Source organism: Prionailurus bengalensis, chromosome E1 (assembly GCF_016509475.1).
Source record: "Prionailurus bengalensis isolate Pbe53 chromosome E1, Fcat_Pben_1.1_paternal_pri, whole genome shotgun sequence".
Classification (NCBI taxonomy): domain Eukaryota; kingdom Metazoa; phylum Chordata; class Mammalia; order Carnivora; family Felidae; genus Prionailurus; species Prionailurus bengalensis.
Window position 1 is genome coordinate 13,886,734 of NC_057347.1, and position 17,480 is coordinate 13,904,213.

At 46.1% G+C, this 17,480-nt stretch overlaps 1 protein-coding gene and 1 non-coding gene across 9 annotated transcripts in view; one reads left to right on the forward strand and one right to left on the reverse strand.

Annotated features, from left to right (window-relative positions):
* Window positions 1–17,480, reverse strand: part of RAP1GAP2 (RAP1 GTPase activating protein 2) — a 212,747-nt gene that overhangs the window by 31,847 nt on the left and 163,420 nt on the right. For all 8 annotated transcript variants that reach the window (XR_006297784.1, XM_043583426.1, XM_043583420.1 and 5 more), the window contains 5 exons: window positions 13,471–13,549; window positions 12,637–12,690; window positions 10,105–10,188; window positions 4,173–4,273; window positions 1,758–1,887 (listed from right to left, as the gene is read on the reverse strand). Coding sequence is in view for 7 of the 8 variants with exons in the window: in XM_043583426.1 (XP_043439361.1) it covers window positions 1,758–1,887; window positions 4,173–4,273; window positions 10,105–10,188; window positions 12,637–12,690; window positions 13,471–13,549 (448 nt within the window). In the remaining variant the exon portion in view is untranslated. The remainder of the gene's footprint in view (window positions 1–1,757; window positions 1,888–4,172; window positions 4,274–10,104; window positions 10,189–12,636; window positions 12,691–13,470; window positions 13,550–17,480) is intronic.
* On the forward strand, window positions 5,479–5,551 carry TRNAK-CUU. Its single transcript has one exon. It is a non-coding gene; the product is annotated as a tRNA-Lys (tRNA).

The following is a 17,480-nucleotide window of genomic DNA, read 5'->3' on the forward strand; positions in this document are numbered from 1 at the left end:
CAAAGGCACCAGCCAGCATGTGCTAAATCAGCTGCCACACACAAAGTGTCCAACATTATGGAGGCAGAGAGGAGAATAAAATCAGACGCCTTATGCTAATCTGAGAAGGCTTCCTGGAAGAGGAGGTGGGGGGAAGACAGTGCTTGACAGAAATGTGGATGAGCAGGGATGAGTGGACGGATCATTCTATAGCAGAGGGAAGGAGAGCCATGCTCAGAGAAGGAGGGCAACCTGGCTCGGCAGAGGTCATGGGCAAACAACCCTGATTCAGAGTCCCAAACTGTGCCAGGTGCTTTCACAGGTGATCTCAATCACTGAGCACCTGTGTGTGAGGACCCATGCTGGGCTGTTCACACACGATTTCAACAGTTAGGGCCCTCCTGTACGCTAAGTTCTGGCTAGGCGCTTACCTACACATTTGTTCCTTTATTAAGCACTTACTGAATGCAGGCCCTATGTTCCACATTGAATTTCTCATTTACTATAAACTGAACCCGTGCTGGGTACTTTTACACAAATTGCCTCACGTATTCCACCCACTGCCTCCCATTTCTTGGGAAGAGAAAATTAATACTTATTTAGTCCTTGCAGAAGGCTCTGTGTACTTCCCACTGAATACAGGTGAGACTGAAAGAGAGCCCCAGGCTGGGGCAGGGCGTGAGGAGGCCATGAGGGAACAGAGACTAAGGTAAAAATGTGGAGAGAAAACCTACTTTGGATTCAAAAGGAATCCTGCTCCCATTTGTTTCTGGAACATTCAGTGGTTATTTTAGAGCCAAATCACAGTCTCGTTTGCCAATTTCCCTTTTTCCTAAGAAGCCAGGCACTATGTTTACAGTATTACATCTGTGCTCCCTCCTCAGCTCCCTGCTCAGAAAGGAATGGGTCAGAGTCTGGTGAAGAGCCTACCTCCCTTTCTGATTTTCCTGGAGACTGAAAAGGCATAAAGAGTGGAAAGGGGCAGATGGTGCAACGGCCAGGCCTCGGCTGCTGGTCTCAGGGCCCATCAGAAGCCACAAATGAGAGAGAAGACGGGAAGACACTGGAGGCAGAAGTATCACCCCGGTTCAGGTAAAGGCCGAATTCCTGCCCACAGGCAGGAGACGAGGCCGTGAGACTAGAAAGGCTGGAAGGCGGGGGGGTGTCTCAGGCAATGAGCACCTTGCCATCCATCACTGGGGCAGGAAGAAGGACAAACAGCCCAGTGGCCTGCAGACTGGACAGCTGTCAGGAAGGTAGCCTGCCACAGGCCAGGCAGCATACGAAGCGCTACGCTCCGAACCTTCTGTGATGCCCGCAACAAGCCCCTGATTTAGGTGGCATCATCCCTGTTTTACAGCTGAGGACCACGAGGTCACCAGGTTACCCAGCTTGCCTGGAATCACACACCCCTAAGTGGCAGGGCTGGCGTCAAGCTGCTATCTGCAAACTCCATCGGGTACTGTTCGCGAGCACCCTCCTCGAGCAGGGCACTTGGGCTCTGCTCCCAGCTCCGCCCCTCATCAAGCAGGACATGGTCTTTTAACCACGCGGAGCTGCAGGTGCCCCACCGGTCAAAGTGGAACAACCAGGGGCCCTGTCCTCCCACAAGGCCTTCGGGAGATAACACGATGGAACAGACTTCCATGAGAACGGCTAAACAAGCCTCTGGATTAAGAAAATGGGGAGGGGACCGCAGTCCCTCAAGTATCTAAGACCAGAAGCAGGCTTTCACCTCACATGCCCCATGCTCCCGAAGCCCTCTGGAACCAGGTTACCTGCTGGGCGTCTCCCTCAGTAAACGGCAGCTTTGTGGAGACGTGAAACATGATCTCCCTGTCCCGGAATATCGTGTATACCGATTCCACCCCCGTCTGTCCGTGGGTCACATCCAGGCCGCCTCGGAAACTGTCAGGAAAACAGGGCAAGAGCACAGGGTGAGGACAAGTGGGCTTCTTGGTACAACCTCCCCTGAGGATATGGGGGGTAGGAGAATGAATGAGAAGACATGTGAGAGTGAGGGCACAGAGAGAATGATATGGGCATTGCAGGGAGCTCTGTGCTTCTGGGCAGACGAGTCCTAAAGTTTTAACCGTAAGTCAGTCTATTATTGAAAACAAAGGCAGAACATCCATATGGTCACATAGGAAGGGAGGCTGCCCATCCACAATCCCAAGACAAATGTCATCCAGGTGCCAGTGGCCCTCAAGGCTGTGCATAAGCCTTTCTTCCCTGCAAGGCATGTCCAAAGTCTTCAGCACAGAGCCAGGGCAACCAGCCATCCTATTGGAAGCATCCAGAGTGAGCCTGAAGAGATGACAGATGCTGGATTCCTACCCAGCCAGCCCCTGATGTGGGGACCCAGAAAAGCAGCACCCAACCTAGAGGTGTCCGAGGAGCCCCTCTCTGCTTATCTCCTCAAAGGCAGGAATGAAAAATACTAAGGAACTTATATCACCATATATTGTATGATTCCATTTATATAACAGCTTCCAGGAACTGCCCCCTTCTTCCTTTACAGACATGTGGCTTCTAGCCATGGATCATATTCTTCAGCAAGGAGAGGAAGATGTAGGTTCCTTTAAGAAAATGAAATAAAACAGACCCTAGATGTCAGTCCCCACAAGCGCTGTAATACAAACCAGAAAATGTGCTCAGCCTGGCATGGAGGAAAGCTCACCAGGCCAGGAGTCCGGCTCTCCAGGTTCTAAACCTTCTTCGGCCACCAAGTCAGCACATGATCTTGGGCACACCACTTAATCTGTCTAGGTCTCAGTTTCCTTTCTCTATACAATAAGGGGACAGAAGTACATGATCTCTAGGGTCCCTCCTGGCTTTAATACACTTTATTTCATCTATTCTAAAATATTTTTGTAATGCTTGTTTATTTTTGAGACGGAGTGAGACAGAGCATGAGCGGGGGAGGGGCAGAGACAGAGAGGGAGACACGGAATGCAAAGCAGGCTCCAGGCTCCAAGCTGTTAGCGCAGAGCCCGACGCGGGGCTTGAACCCACAAAGCACAGGATCATGACCTGAGCCGAAGTCGGACGCTTAATCGACTGAACCCCCCAGGCACCCCTATTTCATCTAATCTAAAGCACACATTTTTTCATATTTTAACATCTCTGAAAATCAGGATGCATCTTGCAATGATGGCATCTCAGAGTCAATGGAAGGTGGCATAAAAAGTGCTTCACATGCTGTTATCTATTCTAATCCCTTAACAACCTGTTGGGGTCAGTACTATCTTTATCTCCCTTTTACAGATGAGGAAACCGAGGTTTCTGGAGGTTATTAGCTTATTCAAAGTCACAGAGCCAATAAGTGGTGGAGGTGGGATTTTAACTCATGTGTGATTGACTCCAGATGGCAGTGATGACCTTGCAGGGGGAGTAAGACAGAGGAAGAGGGGCGAAAAGAAGATGGAAGAGGAGGAGAGAAGGGGGCGGAGGAAAAAAGTGATTACTGAACACCTACTACACACCGGGCCCAGAACTGGGTGCTTTCACACATGTTAGAGGAGATCCTGTTAATTTGGCTGCTGATGTGGGGAATTCTTGGGGCTCAGCCATGTGCCAGCCACGAAGCATAGAACAGGAGGGCCAGGCCTGAAGGCCCTTCTCAAACGTTGCCTTTGTCAAGGAAAATCAAGGGCCAGAGTTTTCCGAGCAATAGCCCCAGTATTCTTTCTGTCCACTTGCAGAACCAGAGACGGTTGCATGGAGTCTTGCCAGGGAGATTACCGGATTTCTACCAACTCTTAATTATCCAACCTTTTTAAACATTATCTGAAATGGGCCACTTCTCCCCAAATTACACAGGGCCCTCTTTCCTGAGGCTCATCAGGCCTCCAGAAGACCTGGCAGGTGAGTGACAGGGTAGGTAGATTCATTTCCCTCTTGGTCAGAGCCAAATGTAATTAGGAGGACAAATCTGAGGCTGGAGCTGTTTCATCATTTATCAGAAGGCCAATGTCAGTGCCTCTCAGACAACATGCCTTTCTGGATTACCCCCCACATCACCTGTTTCCTCAGGAATGCAGATGAGCGTTGATCACTCGCTGAAAAATAATCCCACGTTTCTAGTGTATGTTTTTACCTCTCACATACCCTCTGAGACTCAGCGGTCTCCCCTCTCCCTTCCTCTAAGGTGTCATCAGTGGAGGCAGAGCCATCACTTGGCCGAAACCCACCCTTTGAAGTCCTGCAGTGTGATCGTGTCCCCCAGCAGGTCCAAGAACTCCTTGAAAGCTGGGCTCTCCTCATTGTTCCCAAATAGCTCCTCCTCCAGGGTCTGAAAGAGAAACAGAATCAGCTGTAAGAGTTTAGAAAAGGCCTTCTTGATACCTCTGATGCTTCTTGATGCCAAAGGACAGAATGTGGCTGTCCAGCTACCTGGTCCTTTTCTTCCTTCCTCCCCATCCCCCCACATTCGCCAACAAGTGGGTCTGCTTGACTGGAGGAAGGACAAATAAAGGCTCAATCAACAGAGCTGGATTCTCAGGGCTGGTGGTTGACGTCTCTCTATTTCAACAAATGCTGCTGGTCAGTATAAAAGGCCACGCTGAAGCAAAGAATTCTTAGAGTTGATACCAAAAGCCAATCCGTAAGTTAAAAATTAATGGTTGGACTTCTAACAAAGGACTAGTATCTAGAATATACAAAGAACTCTCAAAACTCAGCAGTAATCAAAGTTATAGTGGGATACCACTTCACACCCACTGGATGGCTCTCATCAAAAAGAAAGACAAGAAATGTTGGCGAGGATATAGAAAAATCGGAAGCCTCATACACTGCTGGTGGGAATGTAACATGGTGCTGTCTCTCTGGAAAACAGTCAGGCAGTTCTTCAAAAAGCTAAGCATAGAGTTACCATATGGCCCAGCAATTCTACTCCTAAGAATACATCCAAGAAAAATGAAAACATAAGTCCACACAAAAACTTGTACATGGATGTTAATAGCAGCATTCTTCGTAATAGCCCAAAAGTGGGAACAACCAAAATGTCCATCGGCGGACAAACGGATAGAGGAAATGTGGTATGTCCATACAACAACACATAATTCTGTCAAAGGAGTGCAGTACTGGATGCAAAACATGGATGAACTCTGAAAACATGTTAAGCAAAAGAAACTAGACATAAAAGGCCTCATGTTATGATTCCATTTACATGAAGTGTCCAGAACAGGCAAATCCCTCGAGGCAGAAAGGAGCTTCGTAGTGAGAGGAGCTGGAGAGAATGGGGAAGAGTGACTGCTAATGGGCATGGAGTTTCTCTGGGGATTAACGAAAATTTTCTGGAGTTAGATAGTGGTGATGGTTTCACAAGCATGTGAATATACTCGAAACCACTTTATTGAGAATTAATTCTCAAACCACTGTGAACGGTATTGTAAGTTATACCTCAGTAAAGCTGTTATAAAAAGTTTTTGAACAGTAAAATAATTAATAATAATAATAACAATAATAATCCAATCAGGACATGGTCAAAAGAGGGATGCCTAGCTGGCTCAGTTGGTAGAGCATGAGACTCTTGATCTCAGGGTTGTGAGTTTGAGTCCCATGTTAGGTGTAAAGATTACTCAAAAATAAAACCTTTATAGGGGCGCTTGGGTGGCTCAGTCAGTTAAGCCTCCAACTTCGGCTCAGGACACGATCTTGTGGTTCGTGGGTTCAAGCCCCGCATTGGGCTCTGTGCCGACAGCTCAGAGCCTGGAACCTGCTTCGGATTCTGTGTCTCCCTCTCTCTCTGCTCTTCCCTCGCATGTGCTCTGTCTCTCTCTCTCTCAAAAATAAACATTAAAAAAAAATTTTTTAAATAAAACCTTTATGAAAAAAAAAGAAGAAGAAAAAGAAAATGGTGAAAAGACGTAAACAGTCATTTCGCCCAAAGAGATATACACAGATGGCAAATAAGCACATGAAAAGATGTTCAACACCATTAGCCGCCATTAGGGAAATGCAAATTAAAACCATTATGAGATATCACTACACATCTATCAGAATGGCTAAAATTAAAAAATAGTAACAACACCAAATGCTGGTAAGGAGGTAGAGGAAAGAGATGACTCATACATTGCTGGTAGGAATGCAGACTGGAACCACCACTCTAGAAAACAGTTTGGCAGCTTCTTACAAAACTGAATGTGTAATCACCATATAACCCAGCATATGCTCCTAAGCATTACCCCAGAGAAATGAAAAATTTATGTTCACACAAAAACCTGTATACAAATGTTCATAGCAGCTTTATCCATAATAGCCTCAAACTGGAAAGCACCCAGCTATCCCTCAAAGGGTGAACAGTTAAACAGACTGTGGTATATTTATACCATGGAATACTATTCGGCCATGAAAAGAAATAAACACTATTGATACACTTAAGGATTTGAATGAATCTCACTGAGGGAAAAAAAGCCAATCCCCAAAGGTTATATATTATATGATTCCATTTATATAACATTTGTGAAATGACAAAGTTTTAGAAATTGGAGAATAGATTAGTGGTTGCCAGGGGTTGAGGACTGGAGGTTGGAAGGGATCATGGAGGCGAAAGGGGGGCTGGCAGGGTTATGAAGGGGTCACACAGGAATCCTGTGTTGGTGGACTTCTCCTGTACCTTGACCGTGAAGCCTACACACATGATAAAATTATATACAACAGGGGCGCCTGGGTGGCTCAGGTGGTTAAGCATTCAACTTGGGCTCAGGTCATGATCTCACCTTCTGTGAGTTTGAATCCCGTGCCGGGCTCTATGCTGACAACTCAGAGCCTGGAGCCTGCTTCAGATTCTGTGTCTCCCTCTCTCTGCCCCTTCCCCACTTGCATGGTCTCTCTCTCTCTCTCTCTCTCTCTCTCTCTCTCTCAAAAATAAATAAACATTAAAAAAATTATATACAACAAAATACACACACACACACACACACACACACATACCCGACAGATGGTCACACGTAAAACTGTGGAAGTCTAGACAAGGTCTGAGGACTGTATCAATGTCAGTATCCTATAATATTGCACTACAGTTTTTTTTGTTTTTTTTTGTTTTTTTTGTTTTTTTTTTTAACGCTTATTTATTTTTGGGACAGAGAGAGACAGAGCATGAACGGGAGAGGGGCAGAGAGAGAGGGAGACACAGAATCGGAAACAGGCTCCAGGCTCTGAGCCATCAGCCCAGAGCCTGACGCGGGGCTCGAACTCACGGACCGCGAGATCGTGACCTGGTTGAAGTCGGACGCTTAACTGACTGCGCCACCCAGGAGCCCCAGCACTACAGTTTTATGAGACATTACCTTTGGGGAAAACTGAGCAGAGATACACAAGGGCTCTCTGTATTATTTCTTAGAACTGCACGTCAATCTACATATAGCTAGAAATTAAAAATTTAATGATTTTTAAAAAATAGAAAGCAAAGCTACAAACAGTAGTAAAGCCCTGTACTTATGACAGGCATAAGACACCACATGGCCCTGCCTGACCGACAGGCTCTGCCCACCGTGGTGGGATCGGCAAACAGCTGACGTTCTGCAAACGTCCACAGACAGCAATGAACAGCTGCAGAGGATACGAGGAAACTCTAGTACACACAACCACTTCAAGGAGAAAGTCTCTAATAGGTGATCCTTCCGCACCTCCTCAACACCTGCTTTATAACAAAAAAGAGCAGACCTCAGGTTCTATGCCCTCAATAAGCAACAGAATCTAGCTAGATTTTAATAACTCTGTTTTAACAATTCTGTATTTCTTTTTAGAACTACCTTCATTTCATGCAAGGGATACCGATTTTCTAATTAGAGTAGTGGCACATTTCCTTTAAACAAGAAAGACATTTAAGGTGAAAAAAAAAACTTTTTAAAGAAAATGTTAAGTAGTTAATAGTATAGGCGTGAAAAAAGGATAATCGAGGCATACGGTAGACAATACGATCTTGAATGTCATTTATGAATGTCTGAAGCTGGGGTAATACCGCTCTCTAGCAGGGGTCAGCAAACTATGGCCTCTGGGCCATGTCCAGCTTGCTGCCTGTTTTTATAAATAAAGTTTTACTGGAACACAGCCAGGACAATTCATTTAGTTTTGTCGATGGTTGCTTTTGCACTACAAAGGCAGGACTGGGTAGTTGCAACAGAGATAGTATGGCTCATGAAGTCTAAAACATTAACTATCCGGCCCTTTACAGAAAGCGTGCTGACCCCTGATCTATACAGCATGCGGCCAAGGCATCAAACTCTGACTCCGCATGCTGTTTACCCCGCATCCTGAGGCCAGAATGTGGGAGAAGAGCCGCTTCCAGGCAATAGACATTTCGTACTGGAAAACAATCCAGCTTATGTACTTGGGGGATGCACCTCTCTCTAGGATTTACAGGTAGCCTGGTATTAGCATTGTCTTCACTTTTACCCTGGCTGTGAGTTTGACCATGCACTCAGGGAGGGGGTGTTAGTCATCACCGTATCCCCCAATGCACTTAGCACAGTGCCAGACAGACGGGAGAATCAGATGGGACTTACTTATATCCTAAGAACAGCACAGAGCTATCGTGCAACAAATGTTTGTACTAACTGCCCTGCAAATATAGGTTTGCAAAACAACTTTTTAAAAAGTCTTAAAAAAAAAAAGACTTTTATCTCCCCACATGCCTCCACCTTGGCTCAGCAGCATCAGGTAAATAAACAATATACAGACTCCTTCTCAGAGGTGGATGGTTAATGTTCAGTAATTATAATTTTGCTGGAACACTGGATTGTAATCACCCGATGAGATCTGCTATGGTAAATTTCACAAGTGAAGAACTTTAATTAGGGGGGGGTGTATTAGCAGAGCTGTACAAAATAAATATGCAATATGGAAAAATAATTAGAGCAGCTACCTGAATAATCTCCTTCCAATTATAAGATTCATCTGTGTTGGCCTTTTGGCTCCTAAACTCTTTACTTAATTAGAATGTTTTTAAGCAAACACATGTCTCTCGTGGTCTAATATCCTCACACAAGGAAGTCAGCTATCATCTAGGCAAGAAAGACATCATCTCACACACACACACACACACACACACACACACAACAAAAAAAACCCACAGATAATACTGAAAGATACAATCAATGTACCATAAGAGCATCAAAACTTTTGTCCATTATTTCACACAGCAAAAAAGTTATGAGTATTTCTATAAAATCACCATGCTAGGCCCTTACATGATACCAAGATGAACCTTGGAACCTGTGGAACCTTCTTTCATACAACCTAGGTGAGGAAACACGGGTGTGTTCAAAGACCACTGCTCAGGATGTTAATAAATGTTCACGGTAGACAAGATGGGAAGTTTGTGGTCTTGTGGTCAGATAAGTATGGGAAACACTGAGTTCAACAAATTTATAAAAGCTCTTTACCTTGGGGGTTCTTAGAGCCTGTAAAATGTTCCCACACAACTGCCCCACCCCCACGAGTCATTTGTTCACAGAGTACCTCACCAGGCTAGTGTCTCACGGAACATACTTTGAGAATCGCTCTGATCAACTAACCCCAAGGCAGCATATAAGTGCTACAAGAGACCGAGGGGCATGAGCAGTGGTGTACTGATATATTTTTCAATCACTACTTTTCCAGCGAGGGAAAACGGAAGCCCTGGTTTGCCGATTTCCACGGCGTAAATACTTCCACTGCGGTTGATCTCCAGCAACCAGCCTGACATGGCTGAACTCAGAGTGGGAAGAGAGGCACGCCATGCCCCAGCAATCTAAGGAAGTTCCGGGAGAAAAAGCTAACTCCCAGCTGGGAGAAGGACAAGCAAGGAGAAAGCAGCTTGTGTTGATCCGTGCCCTCCCCCCACCCAGTCTGATTTTTCTTGTGACAACACAGCCCCCAGTTGAGAGGAGCCGCCAGGAAGAAGTCAAATTTACTGTATGGAAAACTATATTACCGTTTAAAGGATCTGAAGGCCTCCTTGTGAGAAGCAGCCCGCCTTGGCGATTCTGTCACCTCCAGCCTAATTCCTATGTGAAAGGTGGCTGCTGTATCCGGCACGTGTAAGACCCTGCCGCAGGGCTCCTGTGCTTGGGGGAAGGCGAAGCGTCCCCAGGGAGAATCGAAGCCATATGGCGACCAGTACAGACGTGTGGTGCTTACCTGCCTGGCTTTTTGATAAATGACCCCAAATTTGAATGTGTTGTTGACATCGTGCTCATCATAGGACACAATCATTTGGGAGGCCTGGGAAAATGTGGGGAGAAAAAAATCAGATTGTTTATTAACTCGGAAGCAAACAGATGGGGAAGCACCCATTTTGGTGGAGAATACGCCCCCCAGTGTGAGACATCCGTGAATATGGAGGGAGACAAAGGGTGAAGCCAGAAGTTACACCTAGTTCCCAGACCCAGGCTTCCCCCAGCGCGGCCAAACTTCTGGATCACTATTCCATTCCCATCCAGATCTGCAGGCCAAGATCTGAGCACACGGGGAACCCAGCAGGACTCAAGGAACAGGACTTACTCCAGTGCCTTAGCTGTGGTGTAAAAAGTGAAGCCAGGACCCCAAAAGTGGTCAGTGAGGAAGATGCTGGCTCTAATTACACCTCTGATCAGCAGTATGATTTTGAGCAAGGCACTGCTTATGCCTAGACTTCAATCCCTCTTACCCATCAAATGAAAGGCCTCTAAGGAGGAACATACAGCCCTATTACAATATGCAAAGAGGGGGGAAAATTTTTTAAAAAAGAACCCCAAGCATTGGTTCTATCTAATTTTCTGTTTTGCTTCAGAGCTGGTATCCAGGGCTCAGAAGCACGAAACTCTAGATCTTGAACCCGCTGCTTTTACCTGTATAGCCCTGAGCATGCCACTTTACTTCTCTGGGCCTCAGTTTCCTCATCCATTAAATGGAGACGTGTGGTTGTTAAGATTCAATCAGACCAAGCACATAAAGTGCTGAGCACAGAGCAGCTATCATCACCATCAACGTAATCCTCCAGAAAGATTAGAGCTGAACCAGCTTCTTAGGAAAGGGGAGATCTGGGTGTTACTGGGATAGTTACTGGGATAGTCCCTGCAGTAAAAAGGAGGGAACTGACCGTGTGTTATACAACAGGAAGAACAAGGCGTGACTGTCGGCTAGCATACGTGAGCCACTGAGGCTCTCAGCTGCCTGAGGAAATGGACACTTCACAGCTCCCCGTGGAACAGCACTGCTGCCCAAGCCCAGAGGGGGACCCCACTCCCACACGGAATGAGTCAAAGGTGAAGAGCAGCTGTCCTGCCAGGGAAGAGGCATCCAGCCATGGAGACCTTCCAAGGAACATTCTCAACCCTGTGGATTTTAAAACCTTGCACACATCTCGGCCAGATGAACACCGCAGCTGGACCAAGCAGCGCTTCAAATATAGAAAACACGAAAATACAGTGGCTCTTCCATGATCACCAGAGCTCGAGGCTTTCCAAGTTACAGAGAGACCCGTGCACATGAGCGTCGCTGGGTTCTCTCAGTGGATAGGACTCGACGACAAAAATTGCCAAACTTGTGGTTAAGCTAGGCCTTTAGGATGGGGCTTTAATGTGTGGTTAAACCTCACTAATTCAGCTTTAATTACAAGAGGGAGGGCACTCGGAGCGACAGAGTTCAGTGGAGGGCACTGGTAAGTGCCTGCAGATGCTCAGGCTAACAAGAGGTGTCTGAGAGAAGGGCTCTGGCACATTCTCTGGGCAGGAGAGGACCCTGTCATTAACTCAGCCACTGCACAGGGATAAATGGTGTCAAGCCCAACCGTGAACATTCAAGGAGTTTGTTCCAGGGCGTTCTGGAGGTCTCAGCCAGGACAGGGCCTCTCTTCCCCGCCGAACATCTCACCTCATGGTCCCTAGCTATCAGAAGTGGGACTGGGGGAATGGACTGAACCAGCCTCAGCAAGCCTCAGCTGCCCCAGTGTCAGCACTCACTGCACAGCTCTGTTTCCACTCCCGGGCCCTGCAGGCTCGTGAGGAGGCGCTCAGTACACTGGCTCTCTTCCTGTGGCCAATTTAAAGCAATTCACTGTGCGTGAGTGATTTAAGTCCTGTCATGCCATAATTGTTCTTGAGTGGATTTGTTGGTTTGTTAAGTTATTATTGCTCCTCTGCCCACTCCCACCCCCACATCATAACTGGGGTCAAGATCGGGCCAATCCTAAGGAAACTGATAACAGAGAACCAGCCAGTCTATTAACTAGGGCCGGGCAGGGGCTTGTAAGGCCTCAGAGCTGCAGTAACACTGGCAATGGGGAGCCATGATCTGGCCTTTTATTTCTCAGTGGGGTTCTGCCATCTGCCACCCTCAACCTCCATGATGGCAGACCAGACCTGTGCTAGCCCTCTAGCTATAGGCAGAATCACTCCCCACCTCAGTACTGGTCCCAAGGAAATAGGACCAGAGTAATGTGGAGAGGTCTACCACTCCACGATAGACAGGGACCAATTCAGGTGGGTCTTTACCCGGGCATGTCTAAGGACTGGTTCCCAGTGGACCAGTTTGCAAAGGAGTGAGCAGGGAGAGAGGGAGACATGGAGGTTTATTGGAAAACCCCCAACAAAACCCCACCAACACGCAGAGAACATCCCACAGAGCCACAGGTGTGAAAGTCTGTTCCAAGCTCTAGAGCCCTGGATAGGGGGAGGAGGTGAAGATCCTCACCTTGGGGTACAGGACAGCGTTGAATTTCAGCCCCACTGCGTCATCACAGAAAGCCTAAGCAGGAAGAGAGAGACACACAGTTCAGGGGCCGCTTCCACTGAAAACATGTGGGTTCCTCCACCCACCAAGAGGAAGGGCACAAGAGGGCAGGACCTGCAGGGTCAGAAGGCCTGGAGTTGAGTCCTGGTTCTGCTCCCTAACGTGTGGCCAGGAAACTTGACTAGCCTTCCTGAGATTTCCCGGTGAAGTGAGGCCACAGAAGGCATTTGGCACAATTCTGCCTGGCATTCCCACTCTCATCGGGTGGGTCCAACCCAACCCAACCCAACTGACCATCCTTCTCACTCCACTTGGCTGACTCAGTTCTCAAGTTCCCAGTATTCCAGAATAGTGACATGGGCCCCACCACCAGCTGATTTAACAGCTCCTTCCTTGAGGGGGTCCTCTATCTGGACCAATAGCCTGGCTATCCTCCAGCCCATCTCTCCTCTTCTGGGAAGGCTACCTGGCCACTCCACCCCTTCCTCCTCTCAAGTCCTACAGCACTCTCCATAGCCAGTCCTGTCTTCCCATTTCTCTGGTCCCCTGAACTGGCTGTGAACTTGGGGGCAGAGACCATGAGCAGCATCAGCTGTGAGGATGAGATGGGGAGGTTGCAGGGAAGATGAGGGCATCTGCCAACAGCCTTCCCCACGCCATCCATGCAGTCAAGGGCCAAAGAGTGTAGTGGCCTTCCCCTCTCTAAGGGCAGAGCCCTCTCAGGACAAGCCTGCACACCCACCCCAGCCCTGGGCTAAAAGAGGAAGCCACCTTCTCACAGGGGTTGGTTTTTACCTTTGCAATCTGAGGGACGCTGGGCAACTTGCTCAGGCCAGCCAAGGGGATCCGCTCATGCACAGTCTTCACTTTGGACCTGCACATGTGAATGAGGGTGAGAAAAATGTGTCCACAAGAAAGGGAGTCCATTAGGAAAGGGGCTTGAGAGGGTGCCTGAGATCACACCAGGCCACAAGGTACACTCGCTCGGTGTCTCCCTACAGTCAGACCTGCTGCATTTCACCCAACCCACGAGTTGGGTGCTACACCCAAATGGTGGGAAAATGGAGTCTTGACATTATCCTGGAGGAGGAGGACACTTAAAGAACCTGCCTGAGATACGGGAAATGCAAATAGTCGCCTTCAAATTCACCATGATTTTGGGGGTTGTTGTGGGGCTTGTGTTCTCCCAAAGAACCGGGCACAGCTTCTGGATACACGTGTGCTCTCACATGTGATAAAGCCTCTTATGAAAAGAAAATCTAAGATTTGAAAATCTGGATTTACTCAAAATATAAATGGGATGAAAGTTGCTTTATAAAGGGATTTACCGTAAGACTCTAAATTTAGCCTGTTCCCTGATTCATTTAGCACATTAAGAAAGTGTTGAATTTTACTGAATGCTTTTCTGCATCTGCTGAGACAGTCATATGGTTTTTAATCTGTTAACCCGGTAGATTATATTTCTGTTGAGCCATCTTTTCCTTCCATGGGTAAAACTCACTTGCTTATGATGCATTGTTTTTTTCATATCCTGCTGACTTTAATTTGCTAATATTTTATTGGGAGTTTCACATCAATAGCAACACCGGTTTTTGGTTTTTTTGTTTTTTTTACTTCCCTTCTCAGGTTTTGATATCAAGGGGTTATCCCAGCCTCATAAATTTCTGAGGAGTTTCTGATCCTTTGAAATAGTTTGTATACCATAGGGATTTTCTGTTCCTTAAAGTTTTGCTAAAACTCATCTGTGAAATCTCTGGGCTTGCTGGGTTTTGGTAGGAGGATACTTTTGGCTACCAATTCCGTTATTTAACAGTGAATATTTAGGTTTTCCACTCCTGATTGAGTCGATTTTGACAATTTGTGTTTTTCTATATAATTACCCATCCAATATGGGGTACTGGGTGACTCAGTTGGTTAAGCATCCAACTTCGGCTCAGGTCATGATCTTGTGGTTCGTGAGCTCAAGCCCCACATCAGGCTCTCTGCTGTCAGTGCAGAACCTGCTTCAGATCCTCAGCCCCTCTCCCTCGCTCTCCCTCTCTCTCTCTCTCTGTGCCCCTCCCCTTGCCCATGCTCTCTTCAAAATAGACACTTAAAAAATAAATTATCCATCCAATGCATTGATATACAGAGGGTTTTGGCATTCTCTTATAACTTTACCTGTACCTAAAACTGCATCCCTTCCTTCACTGCCATAACATTGTTTGTATCTTTTCACCCTTAATCAGTCCTTGATTGGGTATACCGATTTTATTAATCTTTTCAAAGAGACAACTTTGGGTTTTGTTGTCTCTATTCCTTTTTATTGTTGCTTTCTACTTCGCTGAACTTGTTCTTGTCTTTTCTTATTTTCTGCCTCCTATTTTCTTGGGGTTTTTTCCCTACTATTCTTTTTCTAACTTCCTTATTTGCATGCCTACAGTTAATCTTTCTTCTTTTTTCACAAATGCAGTTAAAACTATACATCTTTCTCTAAGTACCACTTGAACTGCATCCCGCACATTGATAGGTAGTATTTTCATTGTCATTCAGTTCTAAATATTTTGTCAGTTCTGTTGTGATTTCCTCTTTAGCCCATGAGATATTTAAAGGATTTTCTTCTTTTTTTTTTAACTTTCTAAATGTATGATATTTTCCTTCAGTATTTTAATTGTTGATTTCTAACTTAATTTTCTTATATTCACGGAACATAATCTGTATGTTATTTTAAATTCGTTAACTTGATACACAGACATTTTTCAGGTTCTACGTTGGGCTTAAAAACAGTGTTGTTTTTGCTGTTTTGGTTGAATTAGGGAATGTATGTTACAAAATCAGATTTGTTAACTGCATTGTTCAAATCTTCTATATCCTTACAATTGTTGTCTGCTTGGTCCATGGAAGTGTGGAAGATGTTACTGAAATTTCCCACTAGAGCTGAGCATTTGTTGATTCCTTATATTCCCATCAGTTTTTGCCTTTCTAAATTCAAGACTATATTGCTAAGTACAACTTCATGACTGTTAGATCTTCTGGGTGGACTGTTCTCTTTATCATCATGGGAGCTGAGCCCTCCGTGGGTCCAGGAACGGGCATATTTCTCTGCCCAGGTAATGAACAGATTCAGAAACAAAAAAATTAAGGGTAAGGCAGCTGGAAGTCAAAATAACTCCTTTGTTACTGATAAAGGCCACCCGGCTTAGTGTAAAGATGAAATGAGTCTCCTAAATGACCCCCAGGATTATCCACCAGGTCACAGGCAGTGCTGGGCAAGAGGCAAGCCTCCTGTGTAGGCGCCTGCCCAGGTGGGCCTTTCAGCACAGAGGGGCAGAGGGAGCACCCTGAGGGCAACTAGCTCTGAGCAGGAGAAAAAGGAAAAACCAGGGCTACATACTTCAAGTTCTTGTTCCCAAACTCATCTATCAGAGAAGGCAGAGAGAGCCAGGGATGTTACACAGAAATGTTCCCTCCACACAGCAGGAAACATCAGGACAAGTTACAAAGGAGTACACTCTCTTTAACCCTACCAATGCTTTTTTTTCTGAAACCCTATTTTGTCTGATTTTAATGCTGCTACATCACTTTTCTTGGTTAGTATTTTTCCAGCATATCTTTTTCCATTTCTTTATTTTAAATCTTTCAATATTGCTTTTCTTTAGGTATGTCTCTTATAAGAAAAATATAGCCTGGGGCACCTGGGTGGCTCAGTTGGTTAAGCGCTCAACTCTTGGTATTGGCTCAGATCATGAATTCACAGTTTGTGAGGGTGACCCCATTTCCAGCTCTGCGATGACAGCACAGAGCCTGCTTCGGACTCTCTCTCTCTCCCTCTCACTTTACCCCTTCCCCATTTGCACATACTCTCTCTCTCTCCCTCAAAAATAAATAAATAAACTTTAAAAAAAAAGGGGGGGAGGGGCGCCTGGGTGGCGCAGTCGGTTAATCCTCCGACTTCAGCCAGGTCACAATCTCACGGTCCCGTGAGTTCGAGCCCCGAGTCAGGCTCTGGGCTGATGGCTCAGAGCCTGGAGCCTGTTTCCAATTCTGTGTCTCCCTCTCTCTCTGCCCCTCCCCCGTTCATGCTCTGTCTCTCTCTGTCCCAAAAATAAATAAACGTTGAAAAAAAAAATTTTTTTTAAAAAGGGGGGGTGCACTTGGATGGCTCAGCTGGTTGGCAACCAACTCTTGATTTTGGCTTAGGTCATGATCTCACCATCGTGAGACTGAGCCCCATGTCAGGCTCCATACCTGGCGTGGAGCCTCCTTAAGATTCTCTCTCTCTCCCTCCCTCTGCCCTCCCCCACTCTCTCTCCATCTAAAAATAATAACAAAAACATTTTAAAGGAAAATATACCCACTACCCTACAATCCAGTAATCAATTGCATTACTGGGTATTTACCAAAAAAATACAAAAACGCTAATTCAAAGGGATGCACCCTTATTTTACTGCAGCATTATTTACAACAGCCAAATTATGGAAGCAGCCCAAGTGTCCATCCATAGATGAATGGATAAAGAAGATGTGGTGCACGCGCGCGCGCACACACACACACACACACACACACAGGAATATTATTCAACTATAAAAAAAATGGATTCTTGCCATTTGCAGTTAACATGGATGGAGCTGGAGAGTATAATGCTAAGTGAAATAAGTCAGGGGAAGACAAATACCATAGGATTTCACTCACATGTGGAATTTAAGAAATAAAACAATTGAGCAAAGAGGAAAAGAGAGAGCGCGAGAGAGAAACCAAGAAAGAGACTCTTAACTATAGACAACAAACTGATGATTACCAGAGGGAAGGTGGGTACAGGGATGAGT